The sequence below is a fragment of the Trachurus trachurus genome, assembly GCF_905171665.1.
Source record: "Trachurus trachurus genome assembly, chromosome: 9".
Taxonomy (NCBI): Eukaryota; Metazoa; Chordata; class Actinopteri; order Carangiformes; family Carangidae; genus Trachurus; species Trachurus trachurus.
This window is the reverse complement of record NC_139895.1, coordinates 17,113,591-17,127,256: the sequence shown is the minus strand read 5'-3', so window position 1 is coordinate 17,127,256 and position 13,666 is coordinate 17,113,591. Positions and strand designations below refer to the sequence as shown.

The following is a 13,666-nucleotide window of genomic DNA, read 5'->3' as shown; positions in this document are numbered from 1 at the left end:
GCCTGAGGCACGGTCTCCCTTAGGAGGCTTGGAGATTCAGCACAACCTGTCAACCCATTGCGGGAGGTGTGCAGACAATCGCCAATGCACAGTAAGTAGATCTGAGAGAGTGTGTGTGTGTGTCTTGGGAATCTGGTTGCATTAAGACAAGCTTTCAGATGGCTTCAAGTTCGTCTTTCATTTGTACTTGGCCCCTCATCTGCTCAGTATCCCTCCCCTCAAACAGAATACGTGATGACTTGTGCCGTTATTAATTTACTTGTACTCTCACTTATGCCTGTGGTTTATTTGATCATCTTCCTGTTTTTGTTTTAGTGTAATCACCAGTCATAAAATCCCATAATTTAACCTGTCTGTAAAGCACTTTGTGTAAATAAGCACAGTTAAAAACAATAAACATTAGCCAGAGATATATAGAGTAGTAATAATTAATATCAACAATGTCCCATTTAGTTTGTGCTGTCAGCTATTTCCAGAGCCTGACTGCAAGACAGAAATGATCAAGTAAATCTTATGTGACACTGTGATACAGTAAACAAATATTTGTCTTTTAGATAGATTAGTATACAACCACCAAAAGCCTGCAGCATTAGCAAATCATCCAACTAAACATTAAAATTTCTTTGTCTATTAATTGCTAAATAATTAATTGTCACTACCATCAGCAACCTAAAGAGTCAGGCAGAATAATTATTTAGTGGAAACACTGTAGAGCTGGACTAACATGGTTTTTGGTGTGCATGTCCTAATTACCTGGTGAGACTCTTGAAGCAGCAGGATGAGCTCCATGCGAACAGAAGCCAGTCCTCCACCATGGGAACCATGCAAGCTGCAGTAGCTCAGGAACATCCTCAGTAAGGGCTGGTTACTCTGCAGCCAGTGCCTCCTGCTCCTCTGGCTGTCGGCACGAGGGCTCCCAGGCTGCAAAACCAGATGGACAAATAGTTCAACATTCCTGTAAATATGGCAATGGTTGGAAAACTTGTTGGCTAGTCTTCAAATAAAAGCCAGACATATGAGTGATGAAAACAATAAAGTGGTGGGTCTTTGAAATGTTATTTTAATTTATAAATACACATTAAATGTACTGTGCCATGGTGTATAATAAGGTTTACAGCAGCATGGTAGAAGGGTAATAGAGGTCTCACCACCAGAGATCCAGGGACAACTGGATTGACATGACTCATTGTTACTATGTTCTTCTTTTATTACAGTGAGTGTTGCATTGATTTTTGCTCATGAAACAGTCAACATATCTAAAGGCAACCAGCTACATAGACCAACCTGTTCCTCCTCCACCAGCCCAGAAACAGGGGCATCACCCTGGGCAGACAACTCTGGCAGGCAGGGCTGGTAGCTGCAGCAATGCTGGAGAGCCACCACCTTGGGAAAAACAGAATTTCATCTTAAAAAAATCAATTTATCAGGGAGGATTTTATCATTCATGCGTGGGAGTGGAAGCAAAAACATTTCACCAAAATGTCAAACTGTTTTCATAGAAGGCAAACAACTTCATAGGAGAAAACCACTTGGGTTATTTCCATTATGAGGTTTATACAAACTGACACATAGAGATAAAATCTTAAAACAGTGAACATGAAGACAGGAGAGATGTGTGAGTGTGGGAATTATGCAAGTTGTAAATGTTTTATTGAGTGAACCTAAGGGTACAGTCAAAATAATGCTTCCCCACTTAGATGGATATTATAACAATATTAAACAAAAAAAAATATTATGGGTTTGACCTTTTAAGTGTGTGAGTGTGGAATTACCTCTCTCTCTAGCCACTGGTAGAGCTGGAAACGTAGTTTTCCCCCGTCAAGTTCATACCCTGTCGACAGTGTCCGGAGCTCATTGGTCAGAATCTTCAAGCAGGCGGTAAACTTCAGCTGGGCCGACAAGATGTCATCAGAGGGTGTGATGAAGTCATTTGCGTCTTCGCTGTCCTCTCCCGTCACGGTTTCCATTAGCGGTGACGCGGCATCCTGCGTGTCCTGGAACACACTGCTGCTGTCTGCAGTTCTACCGCTCTTACCATTTTTAGTTTCTTCTTCATCCTCGTAGTCCTCCTCCTCCTCCTCATCTTTGTCACTGTCCCACTTCAACTCCAGGGGCTCGTCTGGTAGTGTCACCGACGGCTGGCTCCAGTCAAAACTTAACACTGAATCTGATTTACTGTTGGATAAGCTGTTCCCGTCTGACTCATAGCCATTCAGAGCTGGTTGAGACCAGTCTGGGTCTGTTGCTTGTCCGTTCTTACTCCCAACACTGAGTTCACCGGTGATGCCCGTGTCCTCCTGGTTCAGAAGTTTGGAATGCTTGTGGACTTTGGGCATCTTGGAGAGGACTTCAAGTGCCAGCATGGGGCAGCCGGCATGTAGGTGTGCATATGCAGCTGTGAAAAACAGTCTTCTCTCCTCCAGGCTGATGGAGTCAGCCCTGCGACCCTCGGCGGTCAGGCCGACCTTAGCTTTGTCCGAAGAGCCAAAATGGCGGCGAAGGAGCAGTGGGTGGGTACGGAGGTAGGTGTAGAAGTTGAAAACCTCAGGGTTGCACGGAGACACAGAGGAGGGACCTGTCATAAATATAAATGAAAAATAAAAAGAAAGAAATAGTAGTTATGAGAAAAATACTGCCACTTTTCCAGCTCCGACCACTGTGAGCAGATGGGACACAGAAATGGAGCTACAGCTGGCCAATCTGCAAAGAGCTGCAGCATGTTAGCAGTAGCACTGGTACACAGCCAAACAATCTGTGGTCACTTATAGGTGAGAAGAAGGTGGAGTATGCGTTTGAAAACTGACCAAATGGACAGAAAGGCAATGCTTTAAGTTAAATCGTTTTATATGGCATGAACAATGTCAAAAGAGCAGATTAAGGCCTGACTAAAGGCCCAGTCAGGACAACACATTATCTAAGTTAGAAAAAACATTTTCACCTCTCCATACGTCAGTATTTTTTTTCTCTAAGCATATTGGATGTGCTTTCAGAACATCATTTATGAAACACATGGGATGTTAATATGGGCCTGGTTTGGCTCTTAAGTCAAATGAGGTTCATATTAAGTTCAGCTCATCATATATCCTTAAAGCAAGCCATGTATATTTTCTTCAATTAACTGGTCTTCTGTATCCCGTAGGGTGCAATTACTTGTGCAATTTCACATACTTAAAGGACCAAAAATACTTGCAAAACTGAGACGTGTTATGAAAGTACAGGATTCGACCTTAGTGCCCTAAGTCTGCAGCACAGCTAGTCTACAATATTTGTATAAAATAATATATAGAATCGACCGGTTAACAAGTAAGTGTAAAAAATACTTTTCTGTATTATAAAAATCTCACATTTGCTCTCAGTAGAATCAAAACTGTTGTTAGTAGGCTGCTCAAGTAGAGTGTCCAAGGCTTTGCTGTAGTCCTCCAGGACCCAGTGAGCCATGCTGCGCAGAAAAGGGTCTTTGTGGGCTGGAATCTGAAATGCACAGAGCAATTACAATGACTCATTCTAGTTCCTGCAGTGTATTAATTATGACATCCTGGAGTCTAACAGCGCTGGATAGTTTGATAGAACGGTTCATTTTCCACAGCAGGGAACAGTAGCTTGTGGCTGTGACAAACACATCCTCTATGCACCTGTTTGTCTTGTCCCAGAACATGTCTCTGGAGGATTTTTTTGTAGGTGGATGACGTCTCAAACTCAGACTCATACAATCTGGAGATCACCAGAGCCAGTTGTAGGTCCTGCATTTTCTCTAGACACACCTGGAGAAGGAGGAAAATGGGAAAAAAATGAGACCCTGTGCTCACAAAAAGAGTTAGTGGATATAGCTGAAGTTGTTCTGGTAGCTTGCCACTGGTAAGGTGTGAGGTGCATTTCAATGAGACTACCTCCCAGCCAGAGAGACTAAAAAAACAAAGTCAATGATAGCCCATCGTCTAGGTGACACTCATTTCCATAAAATGCTCAGAGAATCTCCTGTTACTCACGCAGATAAAATTATATGACTCATTGCTTTAGGGACTTTCTAAACAGAAATAACCTTGATGAATAAAAGGTTAAGTAAACAAAATGACCAGTAGCAGCCCAGTGTTAATATGTGAGCAAAAAGATGGTGAGATTCATGTTTTTGTGGGTTAAAAACGACAGTTGCTCAAAAAATCATTCTTAAACACATTAACAAACTGAAAGAATACATATCAGAGCGCATACACAAAGGCCAAAGGTACTCACGTCTGTCTGGCTTTTACAACATAAAAAAGGAAAAAGGAGGTAATTCTATGGCAATATGTCTGATTTTTGTGTCTCTGCACTGGTGACAACTGTGGCCAGATGCATTTTGTTTTTTGGGCGTTTGGTTAATCCCCATTCCATAATATCATAGATATCTCATTATCACTTTCAGAGAATTTCTCAAAATTTCTTACAAACGCTCACTTGGACTCCAGTAAGAACTGAACAGACATATAAGAAGGTCTCTTCCATTTTGAAAACGGTTTGACTCCCTGACGAAGGCTTGTATGCCAAAACACTTAGGAGTTTTTAAAGGGTTAACATGACCTAGCCATAGGAATAAAGGCTTTTTAACTTTCAAAAGAGAGTGCCTTAGAGATTCCTTTTTTAATTGTCCCATCTCTAGGAAACAATTTCTGAGTCCCATAAGCGCTCCTTCAGAACTGATCAGACTTTGGTCATCAAAGGGTCAGGTCACAGTGGCTTCATGTTCATGTGCGTTAAATAAGGAAGGCCTACATGCAACCTAGCATTCAGAAGCACTGAAAATGGACATTCATAATGTATGTTTGGCTGGTGCTGATGCAGAGATATGCAGAGATGTGCTTTTGTAATTATGGTTTTCCTAATTTTTACTCTGTCAATCACTGCCCCTGACTATGAATTTTACAGATTAAAAAAGCAGCCGTACTTGGCTCAATTTATCCTGAATGCAAGGTCTTTAACTTGTGCATAGCGGGCTAACAAGTGGCACTTGCTGATGAAGGAACAAGGGTTTTTTTTTCAAAAAGTGTCAGGTCTATTTTCCACTTGCCTCAACAGCATCCTTAAGGGAACCTGCCAGAAGGAAAAAGGCTGCAGAATGCTGGAACCGCTGTTTTCCCAACAGAGAAAAGGCATTTTTCAGTGCTGCTTTCCTCCACCGGTCCTCGCTGAAGTTGTTGCGGAAAAACTCTGTCATTTTTGCATTCTTCTGAGACCTGGAGAGAATGATGTGATTCAAAACAACAAAACTGCTGTCACTGGTCTGCAGTGATCTGACACAATCTTTAAAGGAAGAGGCAAATATTTGTGTGACTGTATGTACATGTGTGCGCATTTGTATTTCATATGTAAATTCATGTCAGTGATGCCTACCTGTACAGTCCCCAGACCACTGCCTTCTTTTTCAGCGCGAGGTAAAATATAGCTGCATCCAGAGGATCATTGTTCCTCTGAAAAGAAGCCTTGGCAACCTGTCAGAATAGTGGAAAAAAATGCATTCAGCTCAGGATGAATGCAGGAGCTGTGGGCGTCCACAGTCCACAGCATACAGTCTTATCCACAGAACAAGTTGTAGCTTTATGGGTCATATCAGAGAGTAGTCTACTGTACTTTATAGCAACCTCAGCAAAATTCCACTTCCTGACAGCACTTCATGAATGAAGCAATCAATATGAAATGTATAGTGCTAACACACTAATGGTCAGCCTTAAAAGCAGTAATGTGTAGAAATAAAAGAAAGATGTTTGGCATTTTCACTTGAAAAATGACTAAAACCACTTATCAAAATAGTATAGATTAATTTCCAGTGCATTGACTTTCATACACATGGAAAAGCACCAGATCTAAAACTACATCAAAAATGCATTTGGTGATTAAAATAAGGCTACAATAGCTGACATGAATGTACTCAACTCCACCGAGGCACTGGTTTATTTGTTTATTTATTGTTGGATCCCCATTAGTTGTCACCATAGGTGACGACTATTCTTCCTGGGGTCCCCAAAAAGCAAGACAAATAACAGTTCCTATACAGTGTTCCCAAAATTGAAATCACAAAAAAAGTGTTCCCATTTCATATAAGTACATGTCCTCTTTTACTCTGACCGGCTACTGACTGAGCAAACTGCATCATTCTTACAAAACTGGAACAGGGTCACCATTCAATATCTAAGCACAAGTAACTTGCATTAACTGCCTCACCTTCTCAATGCACCTGCGCAGCTTGTTGGTGCTGCGCAGCCACCAGCCCACGCCCATGGAGCGGAGCTCAGGCCAGGTGGGTTCTCCCTTCTGCAGGGCGGGCAGCATGTTCAGAAGCTCCTCCTCAGCTTCAGAGTGGAAGGCCCACGCATAATGACATGTTGACAAACCTGTTGAGATGAAAATTGTATGAAAAACAAGGAATGTTCAGAATTTCATGAAAAGAATATCAACAATGCAAATATGCATTTAACAAAAACCTGATGAGCACACTGTGCTGTGCTCCTGTATTTACTGGCTGGAGTTGCACAGTCTGTTCCATATTAGGCAGCGAGTTGCCTATTACAGCTACAGTGTTGCACTGCCATCCAGTGAGGAGTCACAGATTATGTGCCTTGCTCATGGGTTAATTTACTGCAATAGTTGAGGATTTAAAAATGGTTATGGTTTATACTATGGCTTGTTTGCTTCTCTCCCTGAAACTTTTACCCTCAAAAACTTACAATTGAGATCTTCTCAGAAGGAGTGCAGGTTGACAGTTTTTAAAGCATCAAGTTGGTGCCTTAGAAGAAGCTACCAACTTCTTTGGCCTTTTTTACATGATTAAACAATGCCAAAAAAATGTAGTAAATACATATCTGTGGATTCTAGTTAGATCCTAAAAATAATGTTTCTATTGGTGTGAATATGGTCCTGTACAGTGTAATGAAGTCTTCCTTTGCTCACTTGAATCAGCTATGGGATGACCCCAATGACAACTGTTTGAAAACCCCCAAGTCACTGTACCTTGTCGTAATAGCTGTGCTCTGTGTGCTGGAGGCAGGGAGGTAGAGAGGAAGGTATGCAGCCTGACAGCCAGCAAGAACTTCAGACCGCACTCATCCAGTGTCTCTCCACCTGACAGCATTTCAAAAATGTTACAATATTATGTTGTGGAATGGGGAACTTATTCAATGCATTTCTATCCATCTATAGGGTCTTCATTTTATTTATTTATTTTTAATTCCCTTTGTACCTTTGCTCTTGCCCTGACAGTCCTTGAGGTCTGTGCTTGTGGTAGCAATGGTGTCAGCCAACGCCATGAGAGACATCTGCTCCATACGAGTTAATCCCGGCAAACTGGAGTGAAGGAGGTGGCTGGACAGGACCTGGGCATGTTCAGGACCGAACTGTGTAGGACTGTACTGGGATAAGTCAATAACCTACAGACAAGGGGAACACACAGAGGATTTGTGAGACATCACATAATAGAGATTGGCTGGAAATAACATTAAGAGACAGTATATCACGGCTGGATTCATACTTACAGAAAAACAAGCATAATATGTTGACATTAAGTCTGACTAATGCCTCAACCTTTTGACAACACCTGGATGCACAATTATGCATGTCGAAGGAACACACTGAAATACCAAGAGTCCAAAATGATGCAGTCCACTCACACATATTAAGTCTCCTTAGCAAACAGGAACTGACCTTGTTGCTTGTTTGCTCCTGATCGTTGTCCAGAGGGTCCAGCTCTGCTATGCTCGGTGTATGGAAGAGCTCGTCATAAGCATCTGTGTGACTGGAACCATGCCCACTGTCTCCACTCACGCTGCCCACTTTATCTGTAAGGAGGCGCAAGGCAGAGCTAAATTACTAAAGACATGTAATTCAGTAGAGACTTAAGGAAAAATACCCTCCTGCTGTTGAGACAGCAGAACAAATTAAAATACCAAAGAGCAAGATATGTCTTTTACAGTATACATGTTTCTGCTTTCATTCTCCTCACGTTGGATCCCCAGAGACACAATGAGGAAAAAAAGTCGGGAGGAAAAAGAAGAAGACCAAAGAGAAGGATATTATCCTCACTTTCTCAAACCTTGAGGCAGAGTGGCTAAAAATGGTAGTTACTTTCTCACTTTAGATACTGTTTCTCTAAATATGTTTGTGTACCTGCTTAAAAGCATGCCTGAAGACACTGTTCAGTGTTTGTCGAATTCAACATAGTTAAAATAGCTACAATCTTTTTTAATACAACCCTGTGGAAAATTAATCTACAATCTATCAAGACATTGTCATTATTATACTGCAACTATTTTCCACTGCAGGTGCTTGTTAATTGGTTGAATTAATTAATGGATCATTATGCTGCTGCCAATGTTTGTGTTCTCTTTGTTAGGGTCTGTTCGGGTTGATAAAATTTAAATTGAGTTAATTATCCTTACATGTATTCGAGGTTGGGTCTAGCTGTGCTTCGGTCCCTGTGTTTTGTTTTGTTTTAATTAATTAATGCACATCTGTTTCAGGTAACCATGGTGCAGAGTGCATTTCTTCTGAGTGTGAAATGTTTTTATGTCTTAAATACACTTACTTTAATTGACTTGAGTTGAATAGATACAGTGCACTTTTATGAATCAAACTGAACATCCTTTCTTGTCATTTTCTAGGTTCATGTTTTGTGAATATGGTTATATTTTCAGCGTTTTCTTTTTTTCCTACTAGAGCCTATTTTACCACGTATTTAGCTTTTTCCCTTAGACCAATTTATCTGTGGCCACATTGTCATCATTCACCACCATATATTTCTTGTAGGCCTTGTCGCTCTGTACACAGCTCAACAGAGCAGTTTGTCATAGCCAGACTGGGCATCAGGTGCCCTGGGAGACTTCTACCACATTGGTGGCTCAGTGGATCCTCAAAAGAGTTTTTTTTTCTGTCCCTTTGCTGGCTGTGTCTGTCATTTGGGGTGTAAGAATGCTGACTGCGTGTCAGAGTTTTTTATTTAATCGTTTGACACAATGTGAAGCAGAGATATGGAGATACATACAGTACTGTATATTACACTTCAGTTGTACTTGGAAATTAAAATATTCACTGTCGAGCACCTTATAGATTGTACTGATATAACTGATTAAAGGAAGGCCCACGCTCTCCCTGGTCAGCTACCACCATAAACAGAATCCAGTTCTGTGGTAAATGCTAATAGCTAAAACTGCACTGTGTACCTACCAGGTTTTGGTGACGTATCCTCATCAGCTGCCAGGAGGGCATACAGGGGCAGGGGAGGGATGGAGCTTATCTCCGTGTAGTCAGGGGTGGAGTTCTCTGCTTTGCTGAACATCTTTGGATCCCTGGCTGTGCTGCCTCCGGCACTGATGGTTCGAGAGCGCAAACGTTTCTCTGGGTTATTGGAACTGTCCTTCAGTGCCACGATTTCTCCGGCAATGCATTTCACCAAGTGGGAGAGGATGGCCTTGGCACGGTGAACCTTAGGATAGACAAATTATATTACACATTGTAAACATCCACATCATCCACAACAATTTAAGGAATTGGTTTGATTTACTACAGATTTGAACCTTTAAATAGTAAATCTTACTACCTGACTGTCAGATCAAATCAAGAAAAAAGATAGTTAAAGATTTCTTTAACTTACCTTCCCTAGATCCATGAGCTCCAGTAACTGTACAGGGTGGTATTGGGGCAGAGTGGGAAAGAGTTGGTGAGCTGCCTCAAAAAGCCCAGAATCTTCCATCTCTACAGGGAGGTCATAAGCTGTTCTCTTCCCACTGAGTTTTTGAGCCAGGCTCATCATCGACCTTGTCAGGGCCTTTTTCGGAGGGGCTAGTGAAGACATTGGAGCCCCAGGACCGAGTCCCTCCTCCTGGCTCTGTCTGACAGCTGAGATTATGGAGGAGACACTGCTGCTGATATCTGTGTCTTGTGCAATGGCGGCATTAGGTCTGGGCGGTGTTGGAGGCTGCCACTGGGAGTACACATGCATCTCACAGTCCATCCCTACCACTAAGATGCCGTCTCGTACCCAGGAGAGGGAGACTGGGATGGGCAATGAGCCTTCAACAGAAGAGACCAGATCAACCGATCGAAGCAAGACCAGGCGAGACAAGCTCTGGTCTCGACTGGCGTCAGATGAGAGACCCAGTTCTGGAGGCTTCCCTGATAGACGGCCGTACATATAAATCTTTGTCCCTATACCGACAGTCAGAACGTGTGACCCATCCTCTTGAGACACCCAGTCCAAATGAACAAGACTCTTACTAGTGGAGCCAAGACAGTTCTCGTTTGGTAACGAAAAGTCCATGTTACTTGGAATACTAGCGTTTCCATTTGTGCCGCTGTTAATACCACAGTGAGCTGTGGGATCTGCGCTGTCCAGGATGATGGTTTGCTCCAGAATCCACTGTGAACCACCGGTGGACTCAGACTGGAAGATGCCTATGTTGACCATTGGTTCTCTAGTGTTTACGAGGTTGGGGCTTGAAGTGAGATTTGAGCTACGCTGTACAGTCAGGGTTGGGGTCAGGTGGGTGTAGGGGGAGGATGCCAGTGTAGGAGGAGAAGTCAACAACAGTCCGTGAAGGTTCAGATGAGGTGTTGAGTTCAGAGGTGCGTTTGGTGTCTGCCTGTAGGCGACGGCGATCCGTCCCGTGTGACAGCAGCTGACCTCTATGGGCCGGCCTGGTACGCTGACTGCGCTGCTGTTGGGAAACCTTTCTTCCACCAAGAGGGGCCACTCCTCCCACTGGTACAGCAAGGTGTCCATGCTAAAGGGCTCCGTCGCCACAACGTTACACCTCCAGAAGCGTACCTTTCCATCAGAACAGGAAGTAGCAAGAAGGTAAGGCACACGGCCAGCTGGCAGAGAACATGACGCACTCAGGTGACCTAGGAGGACAGATGACAACACTCTATTAGGCTATTATTATTATCATCATATTAGTATTATTATTATAGAAAAAGCTTTCTTTCATATCTTCTTTGGAGAATTTCTTTGAATTCATTTGATTTTGGAGCTTTGTTTGTAATGTTTTGTGTGCTTTGTAAAACAGCACAGAAATATTCACCTTTGTCTGTTTCCATTTTTCATTCTAGCACAAACATAAGCTGATTTTTTCATTTGTCGACTAAAGCACAAGAACTTTAAAAACATTTTGGTCTAAACCCGTGTCTGTAAACTTCCAAGTAGCTTCTGAATTTCTCTTTGTGTGCCCTTCAATTAGACTGGCAAGCTTGCACTGAAAAATTCAGTTTGAATTCCCTTAAAAAAACAAACAATTAAGGTACAAGGAGAAATGCAATTATCATGACTACTATAATTAATTAATGTGCTGCTACTCAGTACTGGCCTTTTCATGCATGCAGTAACTCAGGCATTTTACCTCTAAACTGTGCTGTCTCTCATATCTGTCTACCATAGAGTTTGTATGTAATTTATATGTGACTGTGTCCTCAATGTCCCTCACCTGCTGAGGGGGTAACACTGATGGCCTCTACCCCTTCTGGCAGAACCATCTCTTGGCTGTACAATCTGTGTGTTGTGAGGCTGAGGCGACAGGCACTCTGTAGATTGGAAGTGCAGGGTTTACTCTTCTGAGTTACCGGAGAACTGAACGTGTCATAGCTGAACTGAGAGCTGTTCATCGGAGGCGCCGTGGGGGCATCCTTCTCCATCATGGTTTGCTCTGTGGGGAGAGGAATGGAAAGCAGGAAATATTACTTAGAAATCCTGACAGAATATCTGAGAACCCTTGCACATCACCTCATACTTCGTGACAAACACATAACTAGAGATATTATCTGACTTTGTCTAAAAATATACTTCTCAGTAGATGATGTACAATCCTACTAGTAAATACATTTTACAGACGTTTCTCCAAACCCTGCTCAGCTTCTTGATCATTACACAGTTACACATTTCTGAACCATACGACACAGTTATTGCTCTTAACCTGACATCATGATTTTGTCAGGAGGCTTGCAGTGACTTGTAACTTAGAAAACTGTCCAAGCTGCCTTTAATCTACTTCTAGGGAGATATAGAAAGGTGTTTTCTTGAAGCAACAATAAATCAAAACATGTCTTGCATCTCATGAACTGCAGGTGTTGTTTGTTGTACCCACCCATGGTGACTGGTCGAGCAGCAAGATGGAGATGCCACATGTGGAGGAGTGAGCGACCTGTCGGGGTTAATTCAACCACTACCAGGAAAAAACGTGCCGAGAAATTTGGCTCACCAGAGGCTGCAGAGAGTCACACATAGAATATTTATGAAACGTGTTAAAAGGTGGTGCAAGGAACCTGCAAGATATATACATTTTAAGGCACTAAGTTAGTAAACTGAATCACATAAGTACCAGATTGGGAAGAATCAGGAGTGTCCTGTGTGCTCTCTGTTCTCTCACTGCCAAGGATCAGCTCCTCCTCAAAAACATGCAGGAGTTGGGTCTCCTTCCCCTGCTGTAGAGAACAACTCTTTATCAAACTATATCAAACGCTACAGCAAACACCAAACAACATGCCTCATCTACTGTGCAAATATGCAGACACTCTGGCAGATACGAGTTGTGTGGATGTTACACAAACTTGCGCATGTGCCTCATGCACAAGCTGCCTGAGGGGAAGAGAGTAGGTCTGCTCTGCATCCATTTGTATTTTTTTAATGTTGACCTTTCTGCTGTGCAGAGTGTTTCACATATCAATGCTCCAGATTCCAACTAAGGCTTTTAAATATATATTCAGTTAAAAGTTTTATTTCAGTAGAAAAGTTTATATTTAATCTTTCTTATCCAAGAAGTTTATAGTCTTGGATAAAGTGTCTTTAACAAGAGAGCAAGAGCAGGGGAATACAATTTGAATAGAGCCCATTTCCCTTGGGCTTCACTGATACTTACAAAGTCGGTAATGGTATCCAGCTCTATGATACACCCAGGTTTTGCTGTGGATTGCTGGCTAATGATGTTGAACACCTCCCCAACATATTTCTGAAGAGAAAAAGAGATTAAAAATTTAGATTAGCATTAGCCCGCGGCTACTATGGCAGTGTCTTCTTGCTGTATAATTCTATACTGGGTTAGAGGGATCACGTCAATGCTATTCGTCTTATTTCTGATGTTATACACTTATGCTGTCATGCAATTTTTCTGTCACGTCATCAACAGCAAATTGACAACACCTTGTTACCTCACCACACCTGGGGAAAGTAATTAAAAACAGTCAAAGCAATGACTCCTGTCTGAGGACTTACTGATATCTCAGGGTTGGAGAGCTCACTCAGGAGCTTCTTAGCTTCGATAACAGCCTGATACAGACGGAGTGAGTGGCCGTCACTTGCCACGAAGCAGGCGCTGGGGGAGTTGCAATATACACCTTTAGAGAGAAAGAAAGCAACAAAAGAAAAAAAAAAGTCTGCGATTAGGTTTGTTTTTCTAGACAGGACAGGACAAATTGAACAGAATACTAAGTAAAGCACCTTTAACAAACAAGCATAGTATATCAAAGACTCATATCAAAGACAGTTGTACATTTCTGTGGACTATGTGTAACAATTATATTAGTGTGTTGCTGTTTACAAATGCATAGCATGCATGGCATGAGTTTTATGGAGTTTAAATGAGTTGTTTTCACAATTGTTTATTTATATACAAGGGAGTATGCATGAGGGTAAAATAGACTCAAAAACAGTTCT

The 13,666-nt window shown here is 42.1% G+C and overlaps 1 protein-coding gene across 5 annotated transcripts in view; it reads right to left on the bottom strand.

Annotated features, from left to right (window-relative positions):
* dmxl1 (Dmx like 1) overlaps window positions 1–13,666 on the bottom strand; it is a 54,183-nt gene that overhangs the window by 24,490 nt on the left and 16,027 nt on the right. For 4 of the 5 annotated variants that reach the window (XM_083979395.1, XM_083979394.1, XM_083979398.1 and 1 more), the window contains exons 14-31: window positions 13,226–13,347; window positions 12,873–12,962; window positions 12,336–12,438; window positions 12,102–12,221; window positions 11,445–11,663; window positions 9,617–10,866; window positions 9,190–9,448; window positions 7,672–7,805; window positions 7,211–7,397; window positions 6,982–7,092; window positions 6,196–6,365; window positions 5,368–5,465; window positions 5,045–5,210; window positions 3,633–3,761; window positions 3,345–3,471; window positions 1,773–2,575; window positions 1,285–1,383; window positions 754–921 (exon numbers count right to left, since the gene is read on the bottom strand). In XM_083979395.1, the coding sequence (XP_083835521.1) occupies window positions 754–921; window positions 1,285–1,383; window positions 1,773–2,575; window positions 3,345–3,471; window positions 3,633–3,761; window positions 5,045–5,210; window positions 5,368–5,465; window positions 6,196–6,365; window positions 6,982–7,092; window positions 7,211–7,397; window positions 7,672–7,805; window positions 9,190–9,448; window positions 9,617–10,866; window positions 11,445–11,663; window positions 12,102–12,221; window positions 12,336–12,438; window positions 12,873–12,962; window positions 13,226–13,347 (4,355 nt within the window). The remainder of the gene's footprint in view (window positions 1–753; window positions 922–1,284; window positions 1,384–1,772; window positions 2,576–3,344; window positions 3,472–3,632; window positions 3,762–5,044; window positions 5,211–5,367; window positions 5,466–6,195; window positions 6,366–6,981; window positions 7,093–7,210; window positions 7,398–7,671; window positions 7,806–9,189; window positions 9,449–9,616; window positions 10,867–11,444; window positions 11,664–12,101; window positions 12,222–12,335; window positions 12,439–12,872; window positions 12,963–13,225; window positions 13,348–13,666) is intronic. The other variant, XM_083979397.1, reaches the window with a different exon arrangement.